The sequence below is a fragment of the Bos indicus genome, chromosome 13 (assembly GCF_029378745.1).
Source record: "Bos indicus isolate NIAB-ARS_2022 breed Sahiwal x Tharparkar chromosome 13, NIAB-ARS_B.indTharparkar_mat_pri_1.0, whole genome shotgun sequence".
In the NCBI taxonomy this organism is placed as follows: domain Eukaryota; kingdom Metazoa; phylum Chordata; class Mammalia; order Artiodactyla; family Bovidae; genus Bos; species Bos indicus.
Genome location: NC_091772.1, coordinates 15,737,110 through 15,750,475, shown reverse-complemented (window position 1 = coordinate 15,750,475; position 13,366 = coordinate 15,737,110). Strand labels below are relative to the sequence as shown.

General features: G+C 42.3%; 1 protein-coding gene across 2 annotated transcripts in view; it reads left to right on the top strand.

The window, feature by feature from the left end:
* TAF3 (TATA-box binding protein associated factor 3) overlaps nt 1-13,366 on the top strand; it is a 122,302-nt gene that overhangs the window by 76,407 nt on the left and 32,529 nt on the right. Inside the window, exon 3 of one of the 2 annotated variants that reach the window (XM_070800755.1) lies at nt 10,644-12,469. In XM_070800755.1, coding sequence (XP_070656856.1) covers nt 10,644-12,469 — 1,826 coding nt within the window. Of the gene's footprint in view, nt 1-10,640; nt 12,470-13,366 lie in introns of both variants that reach the window. The other variant, XM_019972918.2, reaches the window with a different exon arrangement.

Sequence of the window (13,366 nt, the reverse complement as noted above, 5' to 3'; positions counted from 1 at the left end):
ATTATTGAAAACTGTCTTATTTTAAATGATACATGTGTTTCCCTACTTGTAACTTTCCCATAGGTGAGCATTTGGAAGGTCTTTTACTTCAGTCCTTAGCACTTGGTACCCAGTGTATAGTAGGTACACAGCAGACTGGTGAATGGATGCTCCCCTTTTGCTGACCTTTTCCACATGGCTTCCAAACCTTACACCAGTCTTCATGTCATCCAACACCCTGCTAGCTTCCGGGGACATCTCTGAGCTGCCAAACTCAGACACTTTCCAGTTTTCTCTGAGCTCAAAGCTTGCAAATGGTAGGTGCTTGGTAAATTAAACGCATGATTTGTGCCTCTTGGGTTTTTTGTTTGTTTGTTTTTCCTGGTGCCTACTAGAGTTCTAGAAGAAACTGCTGCTAAGCTGCTGCTAAGTCGCTTCAGTCATGTCCGACTCTGTGTGACCCCATAGATGGCAGCCCACCAGGCTGCCCCGTCCCTGGGATTCTCCAGGCAAGAATATTGGAGTGGGTTGCCATTTCCTTCTCCAGTGTATGAAAGTGAAAAGTGAAAATGAAGTCACTCAGTCGTGTCCGACTCTTAGCGACCCCATGGACTACAGCCTACCAGGCTCCTCTATCCATGGGATTTTCCAGGCAAGAGTACCAGAGTGGGGTGCCATTGCCTTAAGGTAAGCAAACATGAGCTCTTTGGATTTTCAGCTTTCTTCAGGATGTATGTATTCCAAAGCAATTTCTAGTGAATTTGGAATCACTGTCTCTATCATTCCCATCTGTTAGTAAGGGTAATCAAGAGCTGATATAACTGATGTGCTTTATTTGGAGGATAAGCAATGAAAAAAGACACATTCCCCCTTTGTAGACTTTGTTTGAGTCTGTTGACCATCCTCAGGTTCTTTGTACTTTGAAAATTGGGTGGATTTTCTTGTTCTGTCTGCAGTTGATACTAAGGGGAGAACACAAGACTGTGAATCTATTCATGAAATATGCTTTTAAAGTTATTCACTTTTTTTTTTATGTTGCTGTATGAGAGAGAATACAGAGGTAAAGAGAGAAACTAACTTATTTAGGCATGATTGTTAATTTTCTTTTTATTTTCTGTCTACTTATTGCTTTGGATAAATATACTGGAATTCTGCCAAAAATTCAGGTGGATGAATACTAATTTTGCTGAAATTAGATGGAACAGCCATCCTCTGCCAATTTTCTGTCTAAATTATGCAGAAATCTGACTCTTGCAAGACAGAAATCTGGTCAAAAATAGAGTCCTAATTTTCTATTTAGTCGGTAAGACCTTCAGCAGACTAATTGTTCTTGTTTAAGCTTTTCTTTTTCAGGTAGCGAAAGAAATCCAAGAAAAAGGAAATCCAGTCCAAGTTACTTGCCATTTCTCTCCTGTGACCCAAATGTAGATTTGTGGGGTTAAAGAACATGACATTCACAATTTGTCTGGTGCAGAGCAGCAGTGAGCCTCAGAAAACAATTAGTGCATCTTTCAGACGTATGGTAGTTACTGAATAATTACTCAAATAATGGTCAGTAATGGAATACAAAGGGTTATCTCTTAGCTAATCCTCGAGTAATGGAATTGGTGTATCTCTGATTTTTCTCTTGGCCTTCCAGGGTTCAGAAGAATGAGACAAAAGTGATTATGGGAACTAGAGGGAGCCACTGGAGGCCGGCAAGGAAAAGGAGACCTTATCTGAAGCAATTAATCAAGAAACTCATATTGTGGGACAATTATTCAGAGCTAATTCTAAAATAGCTTCAGAGCCCCAGGTCTTGGGATATTTCTTCCAGAATTTTGTCAAGGTCATTTAGAGCACAGGGACAACCCTGCATTAGAATAAAGGTTTGGTTAAAATCATGTGTACTCCCTACCTAGAAGCCTGTGCGGTATAAAAGCATAGCGTCAATCATCAACTACTTAAATGTAGTTGTTATTTTTTACTTTATTTTTATGGTGGCAAACTGTGCAAAATAGAATGAGGTATCATCCCAAGGATAAACGTCCTTTCTTGATGTACTTTAAGTACCTTGGCCTCTGGCACGTATCTGTTTGCTTCACCGTGTAAACTGGGAAAGCAGTGCTGATATGCAAGTTCAGTGACTTTTTACATGTGTGTGATTTCATATAATAATTGATTTTCTATTGAGTGTGGTTGTGTTAAATCTGACTAGTCCTTTAGCATTTTTCCCCCGAGTGGCTAGAGAACTGTTATTTTCTCAGGAATCTGGTCTCAGCCCATATGTCACTTCTTCAGTGAATGTTCTGCCTAAAATAGCCCTTTCCCTCCCCAGACCTGTGATCCTGTTTTATGAACTTCTGAGCACCTAATCACTATGAAATATTGTTTATACTTACTAGTTGCCTATCCACTGTACCGACATGTAAAGTCTCTGGGAAGGGAAACCTCGTCTTTTGTTTACTTAGGTCCGTGTGGCCTGCTGTATATTGATCATAATAAACATTTGCTGGGTAAAGGAAGGAATGAATGAATGAATGAAATGGCCTTTATCTTGTGACACTCTCCTTACCCTACTGCCCTTCTGCTTTCACCTCCGCCACCACTGTTTTTTTGGCCATTCATGGGCAGGTGCAAGGACATTTGGGTTGTGCATGTTTCTGAGTCCAAACATGGCGACACCCTGCCTTCTTATTTCAACTCAGACTGTCGACAGGTGTGCTTTCTCAGTCTATTTCTTGCCATGCTTCTCGCATTTTTGGCTTGTTGGTGATTCTGCTCTCCAAAGTGGCCCCCAGGCAGGATGCTGGCTGGTGATCCCGAATGCAAGAAGGCTGTGCTGTGCTATATGGTGAGAACAGAGCAGCTCCATGCAGTCGTGGTTACAGAGCCATTGGCAGTGAGCTCACTGTGAGTGAGTCCACATATATATTAAATGAGATGCCTTTAGACAGAAACACACATGAAACAAGATTACATATTGATCTGCTGTCAGAAATGTGACCAGAACCTCTGAGGAACCTAGCCTTGTATTTCCTCTGGGAAGAGTGGTTCAGTTTTCACTAATTTAGTATTTGCAGCCCCTTTGTAGAACATAACCACCATAGATCACACAAATCTACTGTTCGTGTGAACACATAGTTAACATGTTGCTATGTGGCAAGCTACCTCAGGAATCAGTGGCTTAAAATTACAACTGTTTACTCACTCACAATCCTGCGAGTTGGCACTTGGGGTTGGCACAGCAGTGCGGTTCTTCTGCTGGGTATGGATATACTTTTGCCATCAGCTGGTGATCAGTGGCCTCCCTTATATGTCTGACGGGTGTGACCGGGGCTCTGAGCAATGCGTTTCTCACCTCCCAGAGTCTAACCAAGGCTCATTCGCTCTAGGGGTTTGCAGGTCTCCCAGGAGCAGCAGGAGGGCAAGCCCCAGTCTGCAAATGGTTTTCAGTCCTCCGTTCGTGTCACTGTTGCCAACTCTGATTCATCAGCCAGAGCAAGTCACACAGCCTCCCAGATCAAGTAGGCTCCACATCCTGCCAAGACCTAGAGTCACCCATAGAAAGGGCATTGGGGCAGGGAGGAAGGGGTCTCTCTGATACTCAGAAGCCAAAGAGGCAGTACTGACTGTTGCCTGGAATGGGCAAGAAAGGAAACAGAAATTCACAAAGACTAAGCAACCACACCACCAGTGGTGGGCAAAGGCAAGTCACACACGTCTGCATGATGGCAGAGTTTCTATTCTCTGTCTCTTCCCTTCTGATAGACCACTGGCTGATTTGCCTTGTTTGACTAGCTCTGGGGATGGAGAATCAGCAGTAAGATTAGCCTCATTGCTACAGGAGAGCAACAACTGCCGTCATCTGTCTCGGAAAGGATTCCATACCCTGTGCGTAGTCTTACTGTCGTGAGTATAAGAATGTCCTGGTGGGAGTGACTTGTGAATGTGTGGGGCTCGATCTTGGATTTGATCTGCACGAAAGGCTTACATCCTGGGATATGGAATCTTAGTTGTAATAGAATTTATTCTGAAAGACTTAAAGGCAGATGATTAAAATATTAGAGATATTGACGTTGTCTGAAGAGATCTCCTTGTATTTATTTCTTTCAAAAAAAAAATCCACAATATTGCCATAGCTAGGCCCTATTATGCTGTTGTAATCATAGTTGCACCAAGAAGGGTGATTAACGATAGCAATTTATTGTATCTGAGGAGGAGAGAAAATAGGAGATGTTGTCGTTATCATAAATCATATCATAAATAACCCAGAAGAAGCACTCAGAGCGCCCATGTGGTGTCAGCAGCCAGCCCTCTCAGGCACGCTCGCCCAGGGTGTAGCCATAGAAACCCCAAAGTCATACTGTTATCTTGGCCTCGCTGCAGTTATGTGATACAACACTATTAACATATAGATTAGGCCATTTATAATACCAGGTGTCATTTCAGGTTGGCCTGCTTATATAGCATTTTAGTTTTTTATTGTGCCAAATGTTAGTGAAAAAAGTGCTTTTCTGCAGGTCAGTGTATATATAGGTATTTGTAATGCATCAGCTTCACTCTGCTATTAATTTATTATGTTATTGATTGGTTGTACTGTATGAATTGTCATGGCCTAATTGTCTTGTCTTTGCTAGTAATTTCATTTCTTTTTCAGGTAAATAGCTTGGTTTTGAAAATACCTACCCACTCATACATGTTGAGCTGTGTTTTAAAGGGTCTAATTTCAGTCACGTTATAGGTAGGACAATTTTTAAAGTATCTTGTGAAGAGACAGATGGGATGTAAAAAAATTTTTTGGCCTCATTTGGAACTAAGAGAGAAAATGTTGGCTGGACTGGGTGGTTTTAATGCTGCTGCTGCTCTTCCTGCATTTCCAAGGTGTCCCGTGTCTGCCTGTCATTCTCCAGCTGCCCAAGGTCTTTGTCCTCGCCCCATAGCATCCTGCTAGAGCCTGTCCCTCCTCAGAGCACCCTGGGTACCAGACCCTCTCAATCCTCAGCATTCTATCAAATTGCTTCACTGAAGTTTCACTTACTCAGAGTCTCCTTACCTCAAAAAGTAGGGTAGACTCAATCATTTGTCAGGTTTACAGTCTTAAAAATATTCTGGCAGCAGCATTTTTAAAAATACAGCCCTTATCCAAGACATGAATCAAGTGGTCAGAATGCCAAGCTCTGAGGCATGTGATCAGAGAGATATTAGGGTCAGAAAGGGCTCTGTCCTGCCCTATAGAGCATCCCCCTGCATGTGGAGATGGCCCTAATATTAGAAATCTTAAGTTCTTCGAAGCAGGAGTCAGATGTCAATCTTATAGTTTGCAGATGGGGAGACTCAGGTCTGAGAAAGTCAGTGGGCTGTGCTAGGTCAAGTTGTGGCTCTGGAAACAGGCCCCAGAGGCAGTTTCCATCAAGCTTCCTCTCTGGTGGGCCTTGGGGTTTCTGTTCCCATGTCCCTGGATGTGACAGCTTGTGTACCGTATGCCAGTGCCTGCCACGGCACTTGAATCAGTGGCCACACAATGTGGTGGCTTCTTCAGGATAGGAAGTCATGTCTCATTTGACTGTGTGTTCCTAGGGCCTAACATAGTGCTTGCTCTACTGGTGTTTACAAGGCACCTGGAAGGTGAACAGATAAATGAGTGATGAGTAAGGAGTGAATGAATGAATGTAAATAGTTTTGAGTCACTCCAACTGGTTGTAATAAACATAATATATAGAAAGATGTTTTCTGAAAAGCGTCCATTTTAAATCTTTTCATATCTATTATGAAAACATTAGTATGCATAATCTAATTAGACAGTGGGAAGGTTTCTGTCATTGTTGCTAGAAATTAATTTCTGCATGTACATTTCTAAAAAACTACATGAAATCTAGTTTTAAGTACATTTAGTTTTTGGTGAGATGGACAGGTAGCATTTTATTGTCCTTATAAAGTTCAGAAGCACAAGTATATTTTCTGCTTGAAATCATGCATCTGTATAGTTAACGAGATAAAAACCTTTCATGCCCATGCAAACAATTTCCTAACATCCATCATCTTTTAAGATTATAGTATTTCTTCAAAGGCATTTATTATTCTGGTTTAAAAGATTTTTCTTAAAAAAAAGAGATATTCTGAATCAATATTTTTAATAACTTAGTAGTGTGTTAGTCATTCAGTCATGTTAGGCTCTTGTGACTCTGTGGACTGTAGCCTGCCAGCCTCCTCTGCCCATGGAATTTCCCAGGCAAGAATACTGAAGTGGGTAACCATGCCCTACTCCAGGGCATCTTCCCAAACCAGGGACTGAACCCTGGTCTCCTGCGTTGGCAGGCGGGTTCTTTACCACTGAGTCACCTGGGGAGCAGGCACCCTTGCACATGTTAGACCAAAGAGGAGGCTGCAGAGAAGTTTGGTGGAGAAGCATGTTTTGCTCATCACTCCCGTGGGAAATGTAGGAAGTGTGGATTATTTATCTGTGTCATCAGTGAAGGAAGTTGGAGTGGTGTTTGTAGCCTCTCCCCGACTCCTCTTAATATCTGTGGAATTTTTTAAACAATGGACATCAATATAGATCCATTTATTTTCTTACGTATCATTAAAAGAATCTGACAGTTGTTCTGCATTAGCAAAATATTGATTTGGTAAATATGGGTAAAAGCTATTTGTGAGTAATTTGTAGCACTTAGAACTTTTCTATCAGTTTGAAATTATTTCAAGTTGAAAAATTTTCACAATCAAATGTTGACTTGAGATCATTGATTGTTTAAAGAGAGATTATCTCTAACTCCGTCTTTTTCTGCATTGTTGTAATTTTCTGCTACCAATTAAAAATATTTTAAGTGATATTTCTAACTGTGCAGATAAATTTGTGCTGAATCATTCATATGTTGCTTGCTGCTGCTACTGCTAAGTCGCTTCGTGTCTGACTCTGTGCGACCCCATAGATGGCAGCCCACCAGGCTCCCCCGTCCCTGGGATTCTCCAGGCAAGAACACTGGAGTGGGTTGCCATTTCCTTCTCCAATGCATGAAAGTGAAAAGTGAAAGTGAAGTCGCTCAGTCGTGTCCGACTCTAGTGACCCCATGGACTGCAGCCTACCAGGCTCCTCCATCCATGGGATTTTCCAGGCAAGAGTACTGGAGTGGGGTGCCATTGCCTTCTCCATATGTTGCCTATTGTTCCCATTTTGACAAATGAAAAAGTATTGTTATATATGGACAACGTTTGACAGAATGAGAAGTTACTTCTTAATATGTCAGGTTTTTACTTAGATTGGATTATAGTGTTCACACATTTTAGTGAATTTATATGAAGAGTAAGGTTCTTGGTAGTAGACATGAATCTCTCCCAGTAATTTAACATTAAAGAAAAAAATACGGGTTCCTACCCTGGTTTCTACGTTGTTCTTCATATGTCATCTTTTTTAATGGCCTTTTTTTCCTCTTAGAAGTGTAGGACTTAAATCATAATTTATGGTAGTCTTTGATGAATGACGGTACTACTAGTCAATTATAATACATATCAGCATTTTGAGTAAACCCTCTCACAAAGAATAATCAGATCAAAAGTCATCACTGTTACCTTTAGCCAAATCTTAGCATAAGCAGGAAGGGAAACACCAGTTTTGTAAATAATTCTTAACCCTACCTTTGGCAGCATGACCGTAACACTTCTGCAGAACTAGCCTCCTTGAGTAAAATTTCTGTTATCCTTCCAGAGTCTCCCCAACAGCTCCAGACTGCTCTCACTGCAGGATAGAGTTATTAGGGCAGATGACTGCAGTGATTGTCCACTTGACCTGTAGATGCTAACTCCAGACTTGCCCTGTTATGTGGTCTTAGAGAGATTATAGTGAGGAGAGCTGTTTTTTTTTTTTTTTTTTAATCTTCTCAAAAAGGATTGTAAAGTCAGTTTTAAAAGGTTTATCTCTTTTATTGTTCATTGTTATTATTTAGTAGTTTGAATACTTACTCAACTCTAATTAGCAATTATTTTTCACTGTCCTCACAAGATAAGCAATACTAGGGTGTCCCCATCTTCTGGATCAAGGACCTGAAGCACTGAGAAGTCAAAAAGAACTTATTTTAAATGTCACAGTAATTTTCCTTGAGCTGTTTTTTTCCCCCCAATATTTGTTTGTTACATGGATACGGAAGAGTCTTTCCCTCTATTTTAAACATTTTTAAACAGTAGAAAGTGAGTTCTTAGTTCTCTGGAAATAATCTTTAAAATACTTCTCATATCAAGTAACATCACCTGTTTGACTTTAGAGCACAGCTTCTGTTCTTGTATCTATATTTGTGTTATATTAGAAAGAGTTGTGACTCAAATTTTTTTTTTCAAATTTTTTATACTATTTTTTATACCTTTGTGTAGTAACATGTCAAAAGATCAGGTATCTTGTAATATTAAACTTCTGTTAACCGAATTATATGCTATTTTATAATAAAGCTGTTTCCATGGATAAGTATAGGAAAATGCTAAAAACCACTTTTAGGGTATTTTCCAGATTTTTTGTGAATTGTGCTCATTACACACATACACACAATGAGTACTTCATTGCCATTCACCTGTAATCAAGCTGAAATTAACCTGCAAGAGGGGGTTTGGGTGACAGTAGAGAATAAACCATTCAGTAGCTATTACATATTTATCTTATTCCAAACTCTTAGACCACAGAATTAAAATAACTCATGTAATAGAAAACCAGACACTAATTATGCAGAATCATCAATTAAGTCTGTTTGAACAAGCATAAGCTAGTTGTATTCATTTGTTTGCACTTTGTAATATTTTAAAAATAAAATATATTTGCTCAAGTGGAAAACTTTCAGTACCAGAAGAATGGATAAATAAGCATGGTGCATTTCTACAACAGTGAAAATGAACTGACTACAGCTACCTGCATGGACATAAGAGATGCCCAGAAACATAATGTTAGGGGGGGAAAAGCTAAAAGATATTATAGTATGATACCGCTTACATAAAGTTCAAAAATAAGTCGCTGCATACAAATGTGGTAAAACTGTACAGGAAACAAGGGAAGGATAGTAAAAAGAAGAGGAGTTACCTGGAATGGGATGGAGAGGAGAGGGGAGAGCATCCATCAGAAAGTAACCAAGGGGCGTCTCGATGGCGCTGCTAGGGCTGTCTTCTTGAAGTTGGGTGGTGGTTTTACAGGTACTCATTCATCGTTATGCTTTATGCCTTGCATGCAGTCACACTCTCTGTTATGTATCTGTTTCTAATTCAGAAAACTGTTATATTTTCACACTTTTCCTGTTCTTATTAAAGCTTAAGTCTTTCTCTTCCAGCAAAATTCCCTCTTCCATTTTGATTAATTTTGATGCCACCATTGATGCTTTCTTATAAAATCTTTAAGCATAAAATATTTGTAAATTAATAAAAAGAAGCATTTGTGTTTTTAAGTATTTTTATAATTCATTTATATTCCTCTAAAGCACATAAAACTTCTAGATGCATACAAGTTATTAGGGACTTGAAATAAAAAAATGAAAATTAAACATTAAAAATAAAATAACAGAACTGGAATGATCCTCTCTAGTTTGTGGAGACCTACTTTGAATCAAGCATTATGTTAAAAATTTTTTTTCACTTAAATGTAAGCAGCCATCATAAATTTTTCTAATACTTTCTGAGGTTCTTATACAGTTTCCTTGTGGCCCCCTCCATCTCTGTGTCATCTGTTCCTTCATCCTGTACTTCTCCATTCCCAGTCTCCAAATACCCAAAACGCTCCCTCATTCGTCAGGTCTTTTCCAGGTCTTTGACACGGAGGTAGTCTGTTTCTCCTTTGAGCTGCTATGAGGCTTTGTCTTATAGTCCTGATCACTTTCTACAGACGGTCCACCTGCATGGTGTCTCCTGCTGAACTGTAAGGGCTTTTAGGTCGTGGTTTATTCCTGACTTCCTCCAGCAGCCCTTTCAGCCTTTATCATTGTTCATGGTAGATGCTTGGTTAATATGTGCAGAAGGAAAGAATCTGACCCCACAACAACTTGGTCAGGTTGGCGGGGCAGGTAACATTAGCCCCTTTTGAAAGGTCAGAAAACAGCCTCCAAGAGATTGAGAGACTGCCTCGGGCCCATTGCTCTGCGATGCCTGAACGCCTGTGGAAACACCGCATCTCTAAGGCCAAGCCAAGTGTCTTCCATATCGCCACACTACTTCTCAAAGTGGCTATCCCTAAGTCAGCAGACGGGAGGAAGAAGTAGCATATGAACTATTAAAAAGTATTCTTTTCTGTCATTTCTGAGGTTAGTAGTTTACATGCTAACCTGTCTCTTGGTTTTTAGAAGGGTGTTGGGGGGGGGGGCATGTACACAAGAGGAAGAGAAAAAGAGAAAGGCAGTATTTAGTCAAGCTGGGAAAAGAATTAAGGAAGCAAAGGGCAAACAAGAAATCTTTAGCAGACTTCAGATCCTGCATTTAAGGCCACGTTGCTCAAAAGGAAAACAGTTCGTGTGTCTCCTGGCACTGGTTGCCACTCCCAAAGACGGCATGCGTGTTTGGAAGGTCCTAGAAAACTTAACCGCTCTACTCTCTAACAACTGTCAATAATTTCCTTTCTTTCCTAGAAATCATGTTTGAAGCATTGTTTTTTTTTTTCCCCCCTTAGGGTATTTTTTAAATATATATATCCTAATAACACTTCTTTTTTCTTCCTTCCCCAGAAGAAGAAGAAGAGCAGGTACCCACAGATGGAGGCACGTCAGCAGAAGCCATGCAGGTTCCCCTGGAGGAAGATGACGAGCTGGAGGAAGAGGAGATTATTAATGATGAGAATTTCTTGGGTAAGAGGCCTCTGGACAGTCCGGAAGCTGAAGAAATGCCCGCGATGAAGCGGCCACGCCTGCTAAGCACCAAGGGGGATGCCCTGGATGTGGTGTTACTGGAGGCTCGAGAGCCGCTCAGCTCGCTAAACCCCCAGAAGATCCCTCCCATGCTGTCCCCCGTCCACACCCAGGACAGCACGGACCCAGCTCCTCCATCACCAGAACCACCAATGTTAGCTCCGGTGGCAAAATCACAGATGCCAACCACAAAACCATTGGAAGCAAAGTCGTTTACACCCAAAACAAAGACTAAAACCAGTTCTCCAGGACAGAAGACGAAATCACCCAAAATGATTCCGTCACCAGCCATGGTCGGAAGTCCTATTCGGTCTCCAAAAACCATATCCAAAGAAAAGAAATCTCCTGGACGTTCCAAGAGCCCGAAGAGCCCCAAGAGCCCCAAGGTCATGACTCACATTCCCCAAGTACCTGTCAGACCTGACACACCCAACAGGACTCCTTCAGCCACAATAAGTGAGAAAATCAGTAAAGAGACTGTTCAGGTGAAACAGATACAGACACTGCCTGATGCTGGGAGACTGAACAGTGAGAGTCAGCTCAGAAAGGCTGTCGTCACCGACAAGACCATCGATGACTCCATTGATGCTGTGATCGCACGGGCTTGTGCGGAACGCGAGCCCGATCCTTTCGAGTTCTCTTCTGGGTCTGAATCAGAAGGAGACATTTTTACCAGCCCTAAGAGAATTTCAGGTTCAGACTCTGCTACCCCCAAAGCCTCCACCTCCTCCAATAATTTCCCCAAGTCCGGGTCCACCCCTCTGCCTCTTTCAGGCGGAACTTCAAGTTCGGACAATTCGTGGACAATGGACGCATCCATCGACGAGGTGGTTCGGAAGGCCAAGATGGGGACCCCTCCCAGCATGCCCCCCAGCTTCCCTTACATTTCCTCCCCTTCGGTCTCTCCTCCCACCCCTGAGCCCGCGCACAAGGTGTATGAGGAGAAACCCAAACCGCCGGCCTCCTTGGACGTCAAAAAGAAGTTGAAAAAGGAACTGAAGACGAAGATGAAGAAGAAAGAGAAGCAGCGAGATAAGGAGAGGGACCGGGACAAAAGCAAGGAGAAAAGCAAAGAGAAGGAGAAAGGGAAGGAGAAGGAGAAAGACAGGGAGGCCACCAAGGAAGCCAAGTATCCCTGGAAGGACTTTCTCAAAGACGAAGAGGCCAATCCCTACAAGTTCAAGATAAAAGAGTTCGAAGATGTGGATCCAAAAGCCAGGTTGAAAGACGGGATTGTGAGGAAGGAAAAGGAGAAGCACAAAGACAAGAAAAAAGACCGAGAAAAGGGCAAAAAGGACAAAGAGAAGCGGGACAAAGAGAAAGTGAAAGAGAAAGGCCGCGAGGAGAAGCTGAAGGCCCCCCCGGCCCCGCTGGTCCTGCCCCCCAAGGACGTGGCGCTGCCCCTGTTCAGCCCCGCGGCCGCCATGCGCATCACGGCCGTGCTGCCCTCCCTGACGCCCGTGCTCCCCGAGAAGCTCTTTGAGGAGAAGGAGAAGCCCAAGGAGAAGGAGAGGAAGAAGGACAAAAAGGAGAAGAAGAAAAAGAAAGAGAAAGAAAAGGAGAAAGAGAAGAAGGAAAAGGAGAGGGAGAAAGAGAAGCGTGAGAGAGAGAAGAGGGAGAAGGAGAAGGAGAGACACAAGCATGAGAAAGTAAGCACTCTACCTTTGGGGCCCCGTTTGAACCCTGTCCTGGTGGAAAGCGCAGGTAGAGCCAGCAGCTGTCTGTCTGTTCCGGATGTAAATCACCCACGGCTTAACTGGAAGCTGGTCTGTAATGTGTTTACAGAATTTAATTTTAAGTCTCAAACCCATAAACCTGTCATCAGCCTCCCCCCTCCCCTGCCCTGCCCCCCCATACACCAGAAAACGTTCAAAATTCATAAGCCTGAGAGGAATCCAATCCATAGGCCATCATATCTCTGTTAGCCACACTAATCTCTGGCCAGTTTAAAAAGATCCGTACTCTTCAATTGTAAATAGTATTTTTTTTTTTTGGTAATTATCAAGTCTGCTGCATACCGATCTGTACCCAAATGGTAGATACCTGGAAAAAGCAGGACCTAGTTTTCTCAGAGCGGGCGAAACCATGGCCCTGCCCTCCTAAGAGGACAGCAAGGCCCACGGGTCCTCGCTCCCTGACACGGCTCTCTGGTTGGTGAGCCGTTTTGCAAGTATTTAAGGTCATGCCTGTCTTCTACTTTCTGCAACATGTCTTATCCGTCTGTTTTCTGCTTTAATAAGATGAGGACACGTCTCTTGAGTATCTAGCTCATCTGACAGCCTGGTTAGTGGGGAGAAACTAATGCTGAATATTGTCCATGTAAGTAGCTCAGGCTTCCATAGAACACAGTCTAAGAAACCGATGTATCCATACATCCTGCAGTTTGTAGCGGGAAGGACCTCGAGCCCTGTGGCACAGGGTGTGACCTCTGCCTTGATAGCTTTGCTCTCGCCCCACCATTCTTTGGATTACAGCGGTTGACTAGTTGATTAGACAATTTCTTTTAAACTTTCTTAAAAAGTGTCCAAGTATTCCTGCTGCTATAC